At 47.2% G+C, this 19,643-nt stretch overlaps 2 protein-coding genes across 2 annotated transcripts in view; one reads left to right on the forward strand and one right to left on the reverse strand.

Moving 5' to 3' along the window:
• Positions 1–16,499, reverse strand: part of NT5DC2 (5'-nucleotidase domain containing 2) — a 25,799-nt gene extending 9,300 nt beyond the window's left edge. Inside the window, exons 1-9 of the mRNA XM_027891593.1 lie at positions 16,256–16,499; positions 9,422–9,606; positions 8,583–8,657; positions 6,904–6,959; positions 5,158–5,251; positions 4,234–4,362; positions 1,364–1,424; positions 647–749; positions 413–514 (exon numbers count right to left, since the gene is read on the reverse strand). Of these exons, the coding sequence (XP_027747394.1) occupies positions 413–514; positions 647–749; positions 1,364–1,424; positions 4,234–4,362; positions 5,158–5,251; positions 6,904–6,959; positions 8,583–8,657; positions 9,422–9,606; positions 16,256–16,499 (1,049 nt within the window). The remainder of the gene's footprint in view (positions 1–412; positions 515–646; positions 750–1,363; positions 1,425–4,233; positions 4,363–5,157; positions 5,252–6,903; positions 6,960–8,582; positions 8,658–9,421; positions 9,607–16,255) is intronic.
• A 424-nt stretch (positions 16,500–16,923) lies between these two features.
• SMIM4 (small integral membrane protein 4) lies at positions 16,924–19,311 on the forward strand. The gene is made up of 3 exons (XM_027891634.1): positions 16,924–17,010; positions 17,245–17,420; positions 18,974–19,311. The coding sequence occupies exons 2-3, from the start codon at positions 17,270–17,272 to the stop codon at positions 19,039–19,041; spliced, it is 219 nt and encodes a 72-aa protein (XP_027747435.1). The 5' UTR covers positions 16,924–17,010; positions 17,245–17,269; the 3' UTR covers positions 19,042–19,311.
• Positions 19,312–19,643: the final 332 nt, after the last annotated feature.

Genomic DNA, 19,643 nt, shown 5'->3' on the forward strand with positions numbered 1-19,643 from the left:
GACCAGAGTGGAAGATACCTAGATACTTCGGATGACAGTGGACTTATAGCAAACTAGCCAATCAGCAGCTTGAGTTTTGCAATATGCATGAGCTAATGTACCACATATAAGCCTTCTGATTATTGCTAATAAACGAGGCTCGATGAACCAATGTGTGTAAGGTGGTCGAGTTCTTCCTTCTCCGACACATGAGGATTAAACAGCCAGTTCAGAAACACAGTTTCTGCTTGGCTCTACACAACCACTTATTCCCAGAGCAGCCAATTTTCATCCTCCCAGAGAGAATCTGAGAGGGCAGCAGAAGGCTGGGTGCCTGCTGAGCCTGCATTATCTTAGCAAAGCACTGCTGTTTTGGAGGGCAGAAGGAGCTGTTTGTGCAGGGAGGGGTCCATCAGCACAACCCCTCACGTACTTCCTGCGGTCGGTGAAGAAGTTGGGCTTGTCCGCCTGCACGATGACCATGTCGAATAGGTCCCGCCAGTTCTTGCCAACCATGTGTTTCATTCCCTTGTCCCTAAGGGCAAAGGAACAGAAGAATTAACAGAGCCAGTTCTCTTTTTCACCCAACACCACATCTTTACAACGCTCTGTCCTAAATTTGTTCTCATTTCAGTAACAGAAATTGATGTGCAATAAAGGTACTCACACAAAGCTAAAGGGACTGTTTGTGATGAGGAAGAGTTTCTTTTTGTGGTTCACCAGGCGGTTCAGCACAGCGTAGATTTCATCCCCATGCAGAATGTACTGTTCTATATCAGAGCAAAACAGCAGCAATCAAATATTGTCATTACAAATCATGATCACATCTGTGAAAAACCAAACCAAACCAAACCCAGCCCCTGTGCCACCAAGGATGCAAAAAGTCTGAGGCAGGCAGGTAGTGAACCTCCATGGTGACAAAATGGCCTTCCTCATCCCCATCCATCCCATCAAAAGAGAAAGACTGAGGAACTGAAAAGCCTGGCAAAAAAAAAAAAAAGGTTGATACCAAACTGTCACAATGCACAGCCATGGCCACTCCAGGCCATGTTGCTCCCAGAAGTGGATTTTCTCCTGAATGACCAGGAAGTCTTCCCAGATGGTGCCTTTGCATGTTCACATCATGCCAAGGACCATTATCCCTTGCTTACAAGCTGAAGGAAAACTGAAACATGAGCAGTGAGGTAAATGTTTCCTTCAATAAAATAGATCCTCCACCTGCCCCTAAATGCCACTTGTTTCTGATGCCACTCTACCCCCAGCTGCCTCTAGGCATGGCACAGTCAAGTATTTCAGTAAATTCTGTGTTCCCCTGACTCCTGTGACTGTGTAGGGCCAACACAGCCATCTTACCCAAATCCCATAGTATGAGTATTTAACTTACCCAGATCTTTTTCAATCCATTTGTACATCACTCCTTTCACATGGACATCTCTAATCGCATCCTAAAGAAAAGGGCAGGGGAAAAAAAGTTTCACTTTTACATCTGGCATTCCTGTTTCCCAGCATGCAAACTTCCTGTCACCTCTGAGGACCAAGAGTAACGATCCATCCCCTCCCTGCTGAATGAACAAAAGCTGCATCAGTGCTAAGCAGCAGAGCTTGCTCAGCAAGGCTCACCAACGTGCCAGAAGAAGGACACAGTGGCTGACTAAGCTGATGCAGTACAAGGAGGAGAAACCTCAAACTTATCTTTGAAAGCACAAGTTCCTTCCAGCTCCTGGAAACCAGCACAGGTAAACACACTGGTACTAAGGCAATGCAGACCGTGCAACTCCAAACCATTCACTGGCCCACACTGGCTTTGCTTTGTCCCTGTACCTATGGAAGCTCTACCAAATGAGACCCAAAGGAGTGTGGCTGAGGCCAACAGCAGCAGGAGAGCTTTTAATTCCAAAATGCTCCCCATAAGCCAAGGAGGGCCACAGCTCCTGGCCCTGGGTGGCCACTGGGCACAGGCAGAGCAGAAGCTTCCACTAGAGGGTGGCACAAAACACAGCTGGGAGGGAGGCAAGTTAAAACAGATGTTGTCAGGGGCATCCAAATATCCTCTATTTTCCAGGCCAGAGGCCAAGAGCAACTCATTTTTAGACACACCCAACTGAGATTCTGCCCAAGTCTCCATCCAACGAGATACGCAAGACACACAAAATCATTTCCAGAGCAGCAACACAGTTTGCAGTGTTTGCACATGCTTGTTTTAACAGTGCTGTTCTCATCCCTGACAATTTATAGAGGTACCTTTCCCCAGGACCTTTAAATCCCTGTTACGCTCTGTGTGCCCCTTTGGGAGTTGCCCTTTCAGACTGGAGTCCCACACGGGCCACTGACATCGCTACACTCTTGCCCACACCACCACAGTAGTGCTGCTGAAACCTGTTTGTGACTCCAAAAATCATTTCCTGCAAAGCTGCAAGAGAATCAGAGTTTACAACTTAGATAGGGATGATGGAGGAGGAGGCATTAGCACTTCAAAGGGGAGTTTTAGGAGTCTCTTTCCACCATGTGGATTTGAATGGTAAAAAGACAGAGGTCACAACTCATTGCCTTATTGGAAAGAATCTGAACAAAGAGCAAGAGCTCTAACAAGGAAACAACTTTCTCTTAAGCAGCACTGGCACTAAAAGCAAGCAATTCTTTGGATTTGTGTTAAAACTACCCTCACAGAGGAGAAAAATTCATATCTACTCTTTCCCTAAACCCTTGCCACTCAAAAAGCAAAAGAAGGAGAAAAAAAAAAAAAAAAGGAAGATCTACAAGGTTCTTGCAGCTAAAATCTTGGTAGCCTTGGGAGGTGTCAAACAAGGCTCCAAAAAACTCCTCCAAAGGGAAGCAGGGTAAACTCTGTGTTCTTACTTCAAAATATGAAGTGACCAAACTGGTGTGACAGGACTACCTGGATTACATGTCAGCCTTTCCACTGCCTCAGGGCCTGCCCTTTTGACTCAGCACAGTGTCTGCAGCACCTCTCCCAACACACAGCCCTGCATCAGCAGTACCAGAGAGGTACTGAGGGTGTCAGGTTTAGACACGTCCTAACCCACTGTGAGCCAGTGCTGTACTGAAAGCTGGGCTGAGCAAGTTCTCTGGGACACCTGTCTGTAGGCAGAGAGGGGTCTCTGTGCTCATGTCCACAAAGAAGTCTGAGGTCCTGAGCACACCATTGCATGTCTTAGGCTGTGGCAATCACCCCCCTGTTCTCTGGATTTCAATTAGAAACACGTCCATTTTGACCTCAAAAGAAGGTTCAGAAGACACTCTTCACAACAAGCCTCAGGACTCAGCTGTTTCCCCTCTTCCCATTTTCCCCACCCTGAGAGCAAAAACAACAACCAACACTCCAGAACCACGTTAAGGTCTTGTGGGAAATGGGCTGGCAGGCTGCTATCAGGCACCCACAGAAGGTCAGAACACAAGCTGCAATCCCAGGCTGCAGCCCCGCTGACAGGTGGATCCTTATCACAAAAGCAGCAGCACAGACATGGAACTCCATCTCCCTCACAGGACTGAACAGCCAATGGATGAGCCTAAGCTTCCCTTAAGGCACAAATCAAAAACCCTTCTCCATGGAAAAAGGAATGCAATAAGGCTTGGAAGATGTGTTGTCTGTCAGGGTAAGTCACCCAGAGCAGCAATCTCAAGCACTTACATCTTGTCTGCAGCATTAGCTAAGAAGTCAGACAGTCTCCCTTAACAATAGTGATAATCCCACACAGCCCTTTCAAGTGTCACTTAGCACCTTGGAGTAAATGACTCATGAAAGCAACAGTCACCCATTGAAAAACATCCCCAAAGGACCAGACTACTCTGCAAAGTGAAGAGGTAGATCCTCAGAGCAAGCAAGGAGAGTTGTTTCACAACAATCACTGTATAAAGTAAGCTGTTTGCTATGTGATCAGACCAAGCTTCTTTGAAGAATTAGATACTAAGAGGAAAACACAGTTTAAAAGTCTAAAGAACCTGAAAACTTTTACACAAGCTTTGTGACTTATTTCCCATGGAAGGACCTTCAACCTAGCCAGCCTAGGCACTCCTGCACAAGATAGTGTACAGCAACACCAACTCTATAGTACAGACAGAAACCAAACATGCTCTGAAAACACAGCTTGGAATATTCCCTGGTAATGCTTTGATCTAAATGGACAACAGTGCTGTCATATCAGGCTGCTCAGTACCAGTCCCTTAGGTTTGGGTGCTGCAGAGCTCACAGTTCTGGTGTGGTATGAGCTGTGGGACAGCTGACATTTTACTTACAGATATGTCCTTGTAGAGATGCACCTGGTCAAACTCAATGCCATGAGTTATGAAGTAATCAATGACTGAAGAGAGCAGTGTCATCTCAGGAAGAGAAAAAATGTCCATAAACTGCTTAAGTGATGGGCCCTGGAAAGCAAAAAATTAAAGAGACGTTTTAAAACCAAAAATACTTCAGACTTCACACAGCAGGCTCACAGGGGTATTACCAGAGGAAGTGTGCCCTTCTCCTTCCAGCTTCCCTCAGGGCAACAAAGGGCAAGAGACAAAGCAGCTCTGAGGGAAAGGGATGTGAAGGCCCCGCTTGCCCAGTGCACCACACCAGAGGCTGCAGGAAGAAAAGTCTCTCCTGACTTCCTCTAGTTCAGGCAACCAAAGGATTCCTACGGCTCCTGCAGACAGAACGTCAGTACCTTACTATCCTCAACACTTGGGGACACCAACCCTATGAATAATATCCACTGAGGAGGCCTGAAGGGTGTGGAGGGGGATCCCTTTCATGGAAGAACAAAACCCTGCCCAGAGCCAAAGGGAAGAAGGCATTACAGCACCCTGCTGCTACACACAGACCCACTCCTGCACAGCCTGCTGCAAACACCAGCACTGCAGGCTGCCCTGCTAGCCTGGGAGCCAAATTTGGCCATGGAAGAAGCAGGGAACATCTCCCTATCAGTCTTCAAAGCCATTCAGCTCTAGGCCAACAGCCCTGGTGTTTAGGAAAGCTTTGCAGATGTCTTTCAGATGCTAAACTGCTAAATAACCTCTGGGGCATATTCCCACTAGAACAAAAACACACACTGCAGCTCTCTAGGGACCCAGCCTTTCCAAGGGAGGCTGGACTCGTTTACATGTGCCTACATCTCACTGTTTTCCAAGCTGTTAAAGAGCTGCTGCTGCATCACAGCAGCCAAGGGCTTACAATACCTTGCCATAGAAGTCACTCATCTGGTACAGGGGGATGTGCTGGGTCCCACCGTAGAGTTCGATCACCTCTTCATCAGGCACCGGTTTGAGCCCTCTAGACACAAACAAACAACAGTTGTCAGTAATGCCCAGTCTAGAAACTGCACAGAACGAGAATATGGGAAAAATGGGCTCTTTTCTAAACCTCACAAATTCCCCTTGCACAAAAGAGACAGAGAGCCTGACAGCTCTTAAGATTTACATAAAAACTTCCCCAAGACATTCTTCAGATATCTTGTTTGCTCCTTCAAATTAATTAAGGGGCTTTATCCACATTCCAGCAGAGAATCCAGCCAGAGACTTCCCTCTGTCTGCTGGTAATCTGCTGATGGGACTGCCCAACCAAATCGGCCCCACCATCCAACTGTGGCAGCCCCAGGTAACTGCAGGTGTGGAGATGTTGTTTCTATGAGGTTAAATGAAAAGGTGCAGGAAAAGGGCTTTCTGAAAAAGGGGTTTACTTCTTACTCAGCTTTCCTAAGCAAAACATCAGGTTATCTGACTGCTGCAGGTTTTGCCTCTTGCACAATTATTGATGGCTGTTTGCTCAAGCAGTCGGGAACTTTCCCTTTCTCCTTTCCTACTCAGTTATGGTACAGCCTCTGAGAAATTAAATGTTGCCTCAGTTGTGCTCAGAAGCAAAGGACAGTTTAGGAAAAGGACCTCCAAGAAGGATAGTTGCAAAAGGACACTAGCGGAAAAAAAAAAAACACGCTTAAATGTGTTTTCACTAAAAATCTCTTTATGACACTGAAGTAAAATATGGGGCAGTACAAACCCCCTGCTCCCCCCACCCCCCAAGCTGGCACTCAAAGAAGCCAACTCTCTCTGATTATGAAACTCCCTTCTTAATATTCTTAGAGTGTTTACTGTAACTGAAGCTTAACAGCAAAAGGGCAGAGATCAAGAAAAAAACCCACACTTGCCTTCCATGCTTAGGAAATACACCACAGGATTTACAGGAGCTTTGCTGCTGATATCTCTAAATCACTACTTCTAACACACCAACCCCTCTCCTCTTTGGGACAAAGAGTTTTCCCAGTCTCCAGTCTCACAACGCTTTGGAGAAAAGTTTCCTCTAGACTGTTTTAGCCACTTATTCCAAAGCACACCAAGCTCTCCTTGGAGGACAACAAAGGAGAATGAAAAATAGGACAACCAGGCCTTAAAGTGAGCCTGATTGTGATGAATTATTACTTTATTGACACGTCTGCATAGCTTTGAGATGTAATTTGCAGATCCAGACCACTGTCCAAGGCCAAGCAGAGCACAGCTGGGATACACTGCTACCTGGAGCAGACAGGCCCCTGTGTGATCCATGTGCTGAGGAGTCCTTTCCCAGTGGCACTGTCTGCTCCCAGGTGTTCACCTGCTGCTGCTGCAGCTCACACACCTCGCAGAGTACGTGACCAGATGTGTCATTAACCATTACAAAAAGCTCCAGATCTTCCCACCCACACTTGGCTTCAAATGCTCAAGGAAAAATAAGTCCCTGCAATTATATGCCAGGTAAGCATCTGAAGCAAGCACGAACAGGATAAGCCAGACAAGACTGTGCTCTGCTCAGGAAAAAAAAAAAAAACAACAAAACAAACAAAAACAAAACAGCACCAAAAAAACAACATATGCCATGAACATACACTCAGATGTAGAAATCCACTTTTGCATATATGGGCATTTAGAAAATGATTTTCAGAACTGACAGACCTATATGCTGTCCCCAGCTGGACATAATGGAAAGCATCGATCTTCATGAGAAGACTCTGTGGTAAGGGAGAGATATTTACTGTTAGAATTGGGTTACTGTCAGAGTTTACACTGAAATCTTATTAAGGTTTAAAGTTCCACACAAATGAAAATAAAATGCAATTTGAGCATCCCACATCTCGTGCACTTTGGGCAGCACTTACTCTCCAGCTACTTTTACACACGGTTACTATTAGGGTGACTTTTTACTGGCCTCTCTGGCAAAAGACCATCTTTTTATGAGCCAAAGTCTGTTACACTCCAGTTTGTGGACAGAGATGCAGTTTAAAACAGGGGGAAAAATGTTTCTGTGACTCAGGACAGCCTCTTCTTATCTCCCTTTCAGGAGCACACACATTCCAAAGGAGCTTTGTGTGCACACGAGATCTATTTCTCCTGACATTTATCTTCAGCAGAACTAAGTGGGCAAGTTTTGGTTTAGAGCACAGCTGTGCCCCGTCATTTTCTTCACACAAGAGCTCTCCCCTCACCTCACCCCCTCCCCAGGAGACACTAAAGCAAAGATGTTCAGGAGCACATCAGGCTGGTAACATCAGAGCTTTCTTTGCATTTTTGGTATCAGACTCCCCTATTCATGAGTCATCCCTTTCCTCCATCCATCGTTCTGAAGCTGTAACACAGGTCCTTGGGCATGGAAAGCAGCCTCACATTAAACCCACATCACTCTGCAGCTCGCATAAGAGCACACATCAAACTTCTTTCATCAGGAAACCATATCTGTGCAGCTTGTTACACCGTGGGCAGACCTCCCAGTAATTTGTGGAGTGCAGGCACATACAGTGAAGTTTTACTTTACTGGCACTACCCAGATTTTTGGGTGTTTTTGCAAACTCTGATCCTGAGAAAAGGGTCCTCACCTTCTGCTCCCTCAAAGGCTTTGCCAGGCCACTCGCCTGTGTTTCTCTGAAATACTGGCCAGAGATTTAAACAAAGAACCTTCTGTTTCTCACACATCTACCTCTTATTTGTAAAGCCAGAGGCACAAGAAAAAGCTACGACAGTGAAGCAGCTTTGCTGTGCTCCCATTGCAGCGGCCAGCACGGCATCAGTGGGCATGAGGCTCTCAGGGAATCAGTCCAAAGCACTGAAAAGGGTTAAAGCTACTGCCTGCACTCTGCTTGCCTGAGAAGCATGCATCTCAAGTAGCCTGGGTCTTATTCCAGGCAGTCCTATTATTCAGGGTGGGGGTTGGGGAAGGGTTCCCAAAGCATTCTTCTGACAAGTCATTTCTATTATTAGAGTGAGACATTATGCCTCTGCTCCTGGCAAGTACTTGTAGATGCAAGATTGAGTTTTGTTGTTCAAATTTCCTGAAAGACAGAAACGATCACACAAACAAGCTTGGTTTTCTATTAATTAGCCCCTGGAATTAAATGACTTTTAAATTGGCAAGGCTGTTTACCACAGGCCTTTGCTAAAATGTCCTATTCTGCCAGAGGCCAGGCAATTACAAAAGACATCTTTCCCCAGGGAAGAACCCATGCAAGGAGAAGCACAGCCACCAGGACTTGCTGGTAATTCGGTGATAGATGTTACTGCAAGCAATGACAGAAAGTATCTCCACTAAAAACACACCAGTGGAAGACACAGCCCAGGAGAGTGAACTTTGTACAGCTTACCTTTTGTACATCGTAGTGAAGCCCACGAATGGCAAACCCTGGAATGTAGTCATACTTTGCAAGCCCTTCTGGATACTGGGAAGACAAACAGCAACATCCTTAGAGCACAGACACTGGATAATCAACAAAATCATTTCACCTGTTGAACTGGCTTTGTCCTACTAGTCATCTCACCCCAGGCATAAACTGACCAAGGAACAGGCATGCTTCCTTTTGCCCCTTCAACAAAGAAAGGGGATGAATAAAGAGAGACATAAAGGATCAGGATCCCCAAAACTAATTTCTCTCCTGTAGGGGACACCAGTGAAAAAATGAGATTCACTCAGGCAGTGAGGACACTTCTGCTAAGCTTCACTCAGTGCATATATCTGGCACAGATTGGCCCTCTAAACAGAAAATCATGATGAGAAAAAACCACACAGAGCAGTCACCTATTGCAAACAGGGTGTCTGCTCTGGGACATGCTGTAGAGTGTCATCCACATTAACATGCACGTGTCAAGTCCTGTACACCTCCAGTGTTGGCCCATGGTTCATGTTTATCCACAGGGTGTACCTCGAACCAGCAATTCCATTGGCATTATTTCCATAGTCAAGTAAAACTGACCAGACCTTTTTTAGACACTCCACATTTATAAAACCTCAGGAATGTACAGCACCAATTGTCTCACAGGAAATGAATTCCATGGACAAAGAAAGTTTTCTGCAATCTGACATTGTGAAACATGAAATTTATCTCAATAAAACGTGATTGACATGTGTGCACAATGCACGCACAAGCATGTCTGGGGCACAGCAAAGACAGCAGCAAGTTTAATCGAGTGGGAATTCTTTCATTACCTTGAATTGTTCTATTAGGATGTCTCTGGCAGTGTTGAAAATCATGGAGTGTAGTAAATTAGAGTACTGTGCTAATGTGTAATCGTAGTCGAAGCCATAGATCTCCACATCTCCCAGGCTGATCTCATTGTTAGCGTAGATAGCGGCGGGGTTGAGGAGATTGCACACTCCTGGTGGAAGGAGATCTAAGGGAAGGGAAGGGGGAGAGGTTGGAAAAACTGAGAGGATCACTGAAATTTAGACTTTTTGTCCTTGACCTGACAGCAGCTGGAAATACCACCCAGCAGCAGCAGAGGAGCACAGAGCTGCTGCCGAAGGCTGCTGCTGTTAACTCAAATAATCCTCCCCGTGAAAAAACACGCTGTGAAACCTCTGGCAAACCTCTGGCTGCATCTGGAGATGATGCTCTCTATCCACTTGCACAGTAAGACTGATCTTTTGTGTCAGGAAGCTGCAAAACAATGTCCCCTGGTCTCTGGCCTCCATGAAGCAAAACAGAGGTTTTGAAGTGTCAGATTTCTGGCTGGGAGCAGCTGCAGTTTTAGCGGGTTCACAACTGAGAGGTGGCTGTGACACATCACCAGGAGAACACACCCCCCTCACTCTACTCAGTAAGCAAACAGCTCAGCTCTCCTCTCTGGGAAATCTAGATTACTCCAAATGAGAAACTCTGAGGTTTGTCTCTTGACACTTTTTGTTTCTCTCAGAAGCAGCCAGACTTCACAGGGAAATGCTGCAAGTGCCATTAGGGCTTTTTAATTTTTTTTTTTTATTGATTAACATGATAAAACAAGGTTTTGTACAAACACCAACAACATGTTTTAAAAAAAAAAAAAAACATCACAGGCCCTTGGAGCACTAGTACTGATAGCAACAAGTTATCTGCTGTCCTCTGATTAACAGCTGTGGAAACAACTCATGAGCTTGTGGTTTGTCAAAACAGGATTACTGTTCAAGATGCTTGGGAAGAACACTTTGCTCCCCAGACCACTGGGAAAATGAGGTTAAGTGACCAAGCAGCTGAAATACCTGTATATTCCTTTCCAGAGCTAGTCCAGAGGAGAGCTTTAGCTCCACTACAGTGGGAGAGGCAGGAACAGAGCCTTCCCACTGCACAAGAGCTGTCCACTGCAAGATGAGAGTCAGCAATAAAAATAGTTCCCTGGGGTAGTTGCCTGGTCACAACCACACTGGGGGATGGAGGGGAAGGAGGCATTTCCTCCCTGCTCAAAGAAGTGTAATTTTCTCTTTGAATGATAGGAAAAGTCCAGACATTTTCCAGGTCCTACACAGCATCAGTGGGTAGGATTTTTTTTATTTTTCCTACCTTAACTTTTAGCTTTTAGCAAGAATCCCTGTGGCGGTTCTTTAGTGCTTCCTTGCTATAAAATCAACTTTCATCTGAATGTAGGACAAAAAAATACATTATTAGAAAGAGATACCAGCCATTCCCAATAAAGACTTTGTCTGGAATTATAAGGGAATTGAGATAAATGTCCAAAGCACATTTGTGAGCACTAATTCAGAGAGGTAACCAAAGAAACAGGATTCAAATATATCATAATATTTATTTTTCAGGAGAAAACAAATGGGTATGTTACAAAACACAGCCATCCCTCTCTCCTAACTCACTTCATTTGGCCTTCAAATGCAATTCAGCAGATCAACTGGAGAGGAATCACTAGAAAATAAAGCAGTGTATTAAGGCAGGACTGACTTAGTGGCTACACTTTGGGAACAAAAGCTCTCTTTGAGTGGCTCTGATGGTGGCAAAGTTCCTGGAAGAGGCAGAAGGGAGTGGATACAATCAGTATTTTCTACTGGGATTTAAAACGATGGGAAATGTAAATAGGATTCAGATGATCACAACTTTCATCATAAATGCTCTTTGCACCACAAACAAACAGAGCTCCACTTCCTGTCCTCACCTCCAGATAACTTGTGGGAAGACCTTTTTCTAAGCATATGCTGGGATTTACCGGGTATTATTTTTCTTCCTCACAAGGAAAATGATGGCACAACCCCAATCACATCTCAGGGCAAATGTGCAGGGATTTCCTCTTCTAATGAAAAACCTTTGTGCAACAAACACACTCACTGCTACAGCATCCCTATCCAGAGGTCAAGCTCTTCCAGCATTCCCCTTTTCTAACAGATTCAGGACGACACAGTTTGACAGTGGGAGAGCAGCACAAAATACCATTGCCTGAACCCCACCTCTTCTTTCACAGAAGACATAAGAACCTTCTGGATCCAATCGTACGTCAGCCACAAAAACCCCATCAGGAAAAGCCTGATCTCCTAGAAAGAAGGAAAGCTCTGAGTTTCATTCTAGAGATTGATGCTGCACATTTGGCTCAGTGTGAATGTCCATTTGGAGCATCCCCCTCACCAGAGCTGCAGGTCTCCATCTCCTCTTTAAGCTCATCCAGCCTCCATGCAGGTTCCAGCTACCACAGGGCAGAGGCAGGAGCTGGGAGCGCAAGCAAAATCAGCTTCAATACAAAAGCCCAAACTTGCCAGGGGTTTCCTAAGCCAGGTTTAAAGAAGCTTGGTTTAAGTGTGGGTTTGCTTTGGTTTTCCGTGGTGTTTTGTTTGTTTGTTTGTTGTTGTTTTTTATTTTTCAAGATAACCACCTGTGTGGTTACGGATCCCGAGTGCTTAATCAAGTCCTGGGCTGCAGACTTGGGCGCTGCTGCTCTGCTGACATTCCGCACGTAATCTGCCAGGGATCTTTGTCTCAGATTTCCTGGCAATTGTCAAATCAAAACAAACAGACACCCTCCAGAAGCTCATGAAGATACCGTTTTCCAAGAACGACTGCTTCTGCTTTTCCTCTGCCAAGGCACCATAACAGATCACTGGACACATATGAGAAATTACAGCAAGAAAAAAAAAAAAAACAACACACAAGACAAAAATGAAAACCACTTTTGGACATTAAAAAAGAATGATAATCCCAACTACTCTTTCCATCTGGGTCCTAGCTGGAAAGGCAGACATCACAGTTAGTCACTGTCTACTCAGCACTTCACCCAGGAAGTGTGACTGAAGAGGGAACCGGCGGGAGCACATCTGAGGGCAGTGGGGGAAAGCAGCTCCTGCAACAGATGCAGCCCCAGGAATCTGCTCACTTGCACAATTTGCTCTGGTTTGCAGCTCTGACGGTTTGAAGGGAAGTGTCTGCATGTCCAGGGCACACGATGAAACTCTGCAACCAAGGCGGACCACAGGAGCGCCTGTGTGATCTCGTGCATCTTTTACACCCGGGTGTAAATGCAAGGTAAACATGAAACATCCCCTTCATTTTACCACTGTGAGAACCTGAACGGCTGCTTAAATCCACTGTCTGCACCAGAGCACAAGTGCCTCTTCCCAGGCAATAGCCCACATTGTTCGAAAGCAGTAACACTCGAGCCCCAACGTGAGAGCAGAGATGGAAACAAAAGCAGGTAATTAGTTGTGAGCAACGACTACAGACACCATATGGCCCCTTCCGATGTGACAAACGCTCTGGGCAGGAGGTGCAAGGCACGTCTCCTGCTTTTCTGAGCTCCCAGGGTACCCAAAGCATCCTGTGGGAAATGCTCCTTTTCTCTCAGCTTCAGACCCAGCATGTTAGTGAGGAATAATTCATAAATAAGGCAACTCACACCAATTTCTCACACCCTTTGTACTCACACAGGTCCAACAGGCAGAAATCTGCACTAATTTCTTTGTAAGACAAGCAATAAAAGGATACTGAAAGCAGATGGCCACCATCCTCCATACCCTCAATGAATTAAAAAGTTTCCCTTGTTCACACTGACTTGCTTTCTAAAGACGAACTGCCAGTTCTCCTCCTTTCCAAGAACCTCTTTATCCCTTTGAAGTGTTGTTTGTGCCATTTCCTGCAAAGCTCTCCAACCAGCCCAAGTAGCTACTTCTACCGATAGGATAGGAAGAGGAAAATATTACTTAAAGAACCTTAAATGACAGAGGAAGCATATTAAAAGAGTGCTGAAAATTTTGGGCACAGTCTTGAATTTATGCCATTATAACTAAATATTTTGGGATTTCTCGCCAATGAAATCTACACAAACTAAAGGCAATATTAAAAAATACCATTTCGTTACAAAATGTCATCTTAAAAATGCACAAAGGCATTAGACAAATGTTGTAATAGTTCTTTGCAAGAAAAAACAGTTACACTTAAGAGAGCAGAATTAGGAAGTTAGCAGCTAGTCACTTTTCCAGTTCTGGCTGCTCTCACATTCAACTGTGCCCAAGCTTGTCATGCAGTAAGTCTGCAGTTATTGTAAAGGTTCTTTAGGAAAGCTGAGGTATTGTAGCCATGTTTACAGGTTTAAAAGACCTAAAAAAACCAAACACACTTGCTTTCAGCTAAATCCTTACTGGTTTGGCAATGCCATTGAGTTTCAGGATTGGATGTTTCCTAGACTGCAAAACTTCAAAGCTTAGTGAGAGCTTATTGGCCTTCCCTAACACTTATCAGATCAGAAAACAGCGAGTCTTGCTCAACACCAACCCCTGTGATGAGATTGTACTTTTCCTTTTGCCAGAAAAAAAAAGGAAAAAAAAAACAAAAGCACATTAAATGGAAATAGTAGCCTCAAATTTTTGCAGGTAACAAAATCTGGCCCTAAGAGTCGTTGTGGCAAAGGTAGAGGGGTGATGAACAGAACTGGCTTCTCCTGAGCCAGTGCTCAGGGGAGATTTTACCTCAGTGACACTTTTTGTGTAGCAATGTTGTTCTATCATTTCCATCACCCCCCTGGAGCCTGACAGAGCACAGACATGTTTGTACAAAGTTGAGAACTTTTCATGCCTGTGCTCTGGCCACCAAACCTGCCCCAGCACTGAGCTTTCCTGCACAGCTCATCCTGCACATCCAGCCCTGTCCAACTCCGTCAGCGTTTATCATTGCAATCCCCTCAGCAAAAATACAACAGTGTCTATAAATCTGGTCCTGAGCAAGGGCTGCTTTGGAAACACATCATAAACTCTCTTGGCAGAGACCTCTCTCCAAACCAACAGCAATAACTGACAACACAGAGTAAAGGACTTCACAAAGGGGAGTTTCAGAGAGGGAAGGAGAAGGTGGCACCACCAGAGTCTGCCCAGATTCAATGCTGGTGAGTCCTGAGAAGAGGTGATATTTTCAAATCCATACCCCAAGCACAGAGAGTCTCTTTTACATCGAGATAGAAATCAAGCACAAAGGAACAGGCTGATGCCACACTTTGCACAATTGTTCAGTCATCAAAGCAACAATTAAAACCAGCTTGGACCAACTCTGTCTCTTCCTGACAAGACGACACAACCTTGACATTTTGGTTTGGAGAGCTATTCTTTAAAACAACGAGGGCCTTCTTATTTAGCACATCCAATGGCTACTTGAAGGTTTGTAAGGAGTCTACATTGTAGCACTTGAGCTACTTCACACGACTTCACTTTGCATTTCCTCCTGCTGCTTAGTTCTCCACCTCAAGTAATAACTGTATCTCCTGAGTCCCAACAGAGTTATGGGAACCCAAAGTTCATGATCTGTCACATAGTAAATCAAGCACTTTGCCAAGAGACCACGGCACAGACTATTAACACATCTGGAATTTCTTTCAAGCACTGGGGCTAAAACCCCAGGTCGATCTTGGAGCAGGGTATTAACAAAGCTACAGTCCCCTGTCAGCACCTCTACTGCCTTCAACGCACCGGGAAAGGAGCTCTCGTCCTGCAACAGCTGGAATGGCTGAGCACCCAAGGGATCAGCGGCCAATTCCTTTACATTTGTGCATCATGAAGGACTTGAGATTTTATGTCAAATCCCATGTACTGGAAGGTGGGGGGAGGAAGGAATGACAGACCTTGCCAGTCTCAGAGCCAGGAGACAACTCTTCCAGATGCCTCCGGCTGGCTGCTGTCCTTATCCGAGCCTTAGATAAACAAAGGCTAACGGAGGGCTAGTGAGCAGCAGGCACGAACTCACACTTCCTAGTCCTCTACAGTGCTTACCTTCAGCATTCCAAGAATCAAGAAACCAACAGGAAAAGGTTTCCTGCCCTTATGCCAAGAAAGCTGTTTTTAGGGGAATTTAATACAGAGGAGATCTCCTGCTGCTGCCAAAGAGACCGCAATCCAGTTTTACACACAGGCAGATTTGGCAAATGGTCTGAGTTTTCTCCTCGCTTGGCAAGATCTCAAAGTATCCGACAGAGCCAGGTAACTTCTTGGTCAGAGGAGAAGAAACACGTAGGCACTCATGAGTAAAAGGTGTGTCCCAGTTGGAACACAAACTGAGCTCAGGACCAGGGGATATCCCAGGAGCTGCAGCATCAGTCCTGTCCACATTCACCCTTGTGCCAGAGGTGAGTTGGACTCACCCCTTCAGTCAGCATCCCTGCCCATTTATCCAAGTCCAGCTGCGATCCTGTATGCCGACCAAGGGCAAACTGGAGAAAAAGGCAACAAGCCCTTCATTCAGACCATTTGCCATGGCAATACCCGCGTTAAAGAGGCCAGTTGTGAACAACTCCCCACACTCTGCATGTCCTGACAGGCTGAGACCAGCCGGGGGATGTGCACAGAGGGAAGCCCGGGATGGCGAGAGGAAGATCAAGACCAGGTTTCAGCTAAATAGAACCATCCCGGCGAGCCGCGGGCGATGGAGGTGTGGATGGATGGATCGATGGCATCGCCGGCGGGAAAGCTCCTGATCCGGCAGCTGCACAGCCACAGGCACATCCCGGGAAAGGCACCGAGATGCAAAGAGGAGGGGGAGGGGGTAGGGAAAGACGGGAAAAGGCCGGTCCCGGCGGGACGTGGCAGCCCCCTTACCATAGACCAGCTTTTTCATCTCGTGGTACCTGGCCCACAGGTAGGTCTTGGTGTCGGCGCCCTCGGCCGGGGCGGGCTGGCCGCCGGCTCTGACGGGGGCCGCCGGCTGCTGCTCGCGGGGCTGCCCGTGCCCGCCGTCCACCGTGGCTTTGTGGCGGCAGTTCTGGCACGACACGGCCACGGCGAGGAGCCGGGGGGCCGCGCCGCCACCCCTCCGCAGCGCCGCCGAGCCCAGCGCCGCCATGGCCCCGCAGGATGCCGCGGCCTCGGGGCCACCCGCACGGCCGGCGACGCTCTGCTCTGTTCTGCTCTGCTCTGCTCCGATCCGATCCGCTCCGCTGCCCGGCCCGCGGCGGCACCGCCGGGCAGCCAATCGGCGGAGCGAGGGGCCGGGCCGCGGCAGGACCCGCCCTGAGAGGGGCCGGTGCTGGGAGGGCGGGGCGGAGCTCGGAGGGAGGGGCTGTGGGACCCGGCAGGGAAGGGGGGCGGGCGGAAATCCCTCATGGGGATCCCTTCAGGGGGTCCATCTCGGGTCCCCTCATGGGGATCCCTTCAGGGGGTCCATCTCGGGTCCCCTCACCGGGTGTCCTCACGGGGATCCCCTCTGGGGTCCATCCCGGGACCCCTCACATCCCCTCAGGAGAGGCCCCGCCCCGGCCCCGCCCCCGGCCAATCGAGCGAGGCGCCGCGCCGCTCGTGAGGGGTCACGTGGCCTCCCCGCCGCGTCCTTCCGTGCGGAGCCCCCCGCGCTGGAGGTGAGGGGCGCGCGGTGTGGGGGCGCGCGCGGCGCGGGGGCGGTGCTGATTGGCCGCGCGTTCCCGCCGCTGGGGGGGGCAGGGGGTCCGTGAGGGGCCGTCATGGCCGGGGGGGATCGGCCAGGCCCTCCCGCCCCACGCCCGGCTGCCCACACGGTGTGGCCGGGGCACGTCCCGCTCCGCGTCTGACACGCCTCCTCCTCCCTCCCCTGTTTTCTTCCCTACACGCGAAGGGCGAAGGCGCCGGTGCCGCCCGGCCATGCTGGTCAGCAGGAGGCTGAAGCGCCTCTTGCAGCTGGTGCCCGGGAAGCGGCGCTTCGGCGTTTACAGGTTCCTACCCTTCTTCTTCGTGCTCGGCGGGGCCATGGAATGGTTCATGATCAACGTCCGCATCGGCAAGGAGACCTTCTGTGAGTCCCCTCACGACAACCGGGGGCTGTCGGGGTCTGGCGGCCCCTCCTCACCCGGAGGACTCTGAGCAGCACGGCAGACACCGCTCCCCTCAGTGCTGTGACACTCCAGGCTTTGCCTCCCCAGCAGAACACTCTGGGCAGAAACAAACAGAAAACCTGGGTTTAGGATAATAAATCAGATTTTAGCTGAAAGTGGGGAGGTTTAAATTGGATATTATGAAGAAATTCTTCCCTGTGAGGGTGGGGAGGCCCTGGCACAGGTTGCCCAGAGAAGCTGTGGCTGCCCCATCCCTGGAAGTGTCCAAGGCCAGGTTGGATGGGGCTTGGAGCAACCTGGGCTGGTGGAAGGTATCCCTGCCCATGGCAGGGGGTGGAATGAGATGGCCTGTAAGGTGCCTTCCAACCCAAACCATTCTACAGTTCTATTATGATCTTCTTACCTTGAAAGAGAGATTTGCCAGAATTTAAGCATGTGAGCTCAGCAGAAATATGAATTCTACAATTAAAAAAATAAGTATGAAAATGGCTCACGAGAATTTGGCTAATGGCATTTAGTTTCTATAAGTTAAAAGCATTTATTTCCAAAGTGACATTCTTCCACTTAATAAACATTGCTGGAAATATTTGTGTACTTCAGAAAAAGGATCAGCTCACCTGTATATTATCTAGGAATATTCTCATTTTCATGGGGAATCTTGTTGAGTCTCCTGTACAGAGAAACAGCTTGGTACAGTTTCCAGAGCTGACAAACCCACAGCAATCAAAATTACTTACCTGCTCACTGCTGAAGGCTTGGGCTTGTTGTGGATTTTTAGTTGTTCATTTCTAAGGCATAACTAAGTCAGGTTAGAAACTAAAGCACAACATCCATGGAGCAGCTGCTGTTATATTTCACCTCGAGCCTTGTTTTCCTCAAAAAAAAAAAAAGAAAATTGCTATGCCTAATGATATATTCTACAGTAATTATCATTGTGCACTTTAGCCCCGTTTTTGCTTCATAATCCAAGCAAAGTGACAATGTACAAAACTCATAACCTCATTTTTATTTGTCAGTGAGGGCTTTTATTTGGTGATGAATATTTAGGGGTGATCAGGAAGAGGGGAGGCAAGAAGGACTATTGGGAAGACTATGAAGATGGGAATATTCCTGTGCTTTGTTTATATTAAAAAGGCTAAACTACTGGAGCCAGGCTGGCAGCCCTCAGGCATTGACTTTGTGCCTGTAATTTAATTTCTCTTTCGCTTCATTTAGTTGGGGTATTTGTATTTTTAATTACCCTCGTGGGAAAGTAGACAAGAAATGACTGTATCGCACTGGAAACTTGGCTTTCCTATAAAAACCATTTAATCAGGACTGATGGGAAGAACTTTAGCCCGGATGGAGAACATGAGCTATTTAAAGGGGTAATAAGGATTTGTGTTGGCCTGAATTTCCTGTCAGCGTCTGCAAAAGGAATGTGGGCTGAAAAGTTTAGAGAGATGGCAGCGTTCACATTTTCGGTATCATCTTGCACTGGGAAAACTCTGACACAAAATCTCTCTCTCTGCAGATGATGTCTATCGTAGGAAGCGCTCCGAGAGGCAGTACGAGGCGAGGATGGAGAAGAGTGAAGTTTAGCTGGAACATTACAAGGGGGAGGTCCCAGTGCTTTAATTGCATCAGTGCCAAAGCAGCGTTACTGCCACGTGGAGGGTGGGGGAAGATGTTGGCTCTGCAAGATGAACTGTGATCCACACGTCTGGGTAACATCCTCTCAGATGGCTTTGGCAGTTCTTCCATATCTTTAATATTTTGTATTTAAATCCACAGTGAAAATTTCATTGTATTTGGGCATCCCCCACTAATTTAATGTTTGCTTAGTACTTTCAAATAAACTAAGCTGAGTAAGCAGTTTGGCCAATGCTTTTGTTTGGTTGGTGAAACACCCTTCTTGTGACAAGACTGGTGGGAAAGAAATGTTACCATTGCATCCCCCTCAGCAGAATGGAAACAGTAATTTTTAGTTAGTTTCTGTTGGACTGGCAGAAACTGCTCTGGCATCTGATTTGTTTTCTTTCCAGTGTGGCATAATTTTAACTGGATGAAAAGAGCATGGACTCACTGCTCGGTGTTTGCTTAGCTTGGAAAGCCACCCGTGTGTTCAAGCTCTGCTGCCCGTAAGTGCAGCAACACCCTTTGTTGCTGCTCTGGCAGCGACCTGAGCTCAGCCTGGGGGAAAA

Source organism: Empidonax traillii, unplaced genomic scaffold (assembly GCF_003031625.1).
Source record: "Empidonax traillii isolate 1590-97213 ecotype Southwest subspecies unplaced genomic scaffold, ASM303162v1 scaffold323:size719838, whole genome shotgun sequence".
Taxonomy (NCBI): domain Eukaryota; kingdom Metazoa; phylum Chordata; class Aves; order Passeriformes; family Tyrannidae; genus Empidonax; species Empidonax traillii.

Excerpts from the sequence above, each read along its gene's own strand:
- SMIM4 (XM_027891634.1), top strand. The coding sequence starts at position 17,270 with ATGCTGGTCAGCAGGAGGCTGAAGCGCCTCTTGCAGCTGGTGCCCGGG. Across the intron at positions 17,421-18,973 it reads CATCGGCAAGGAGACCTTCT|ATGATGTCTATCGTAGGAAG; the intron begins GTGAGTCCCCTC and ends CTCTCTCTGCAG.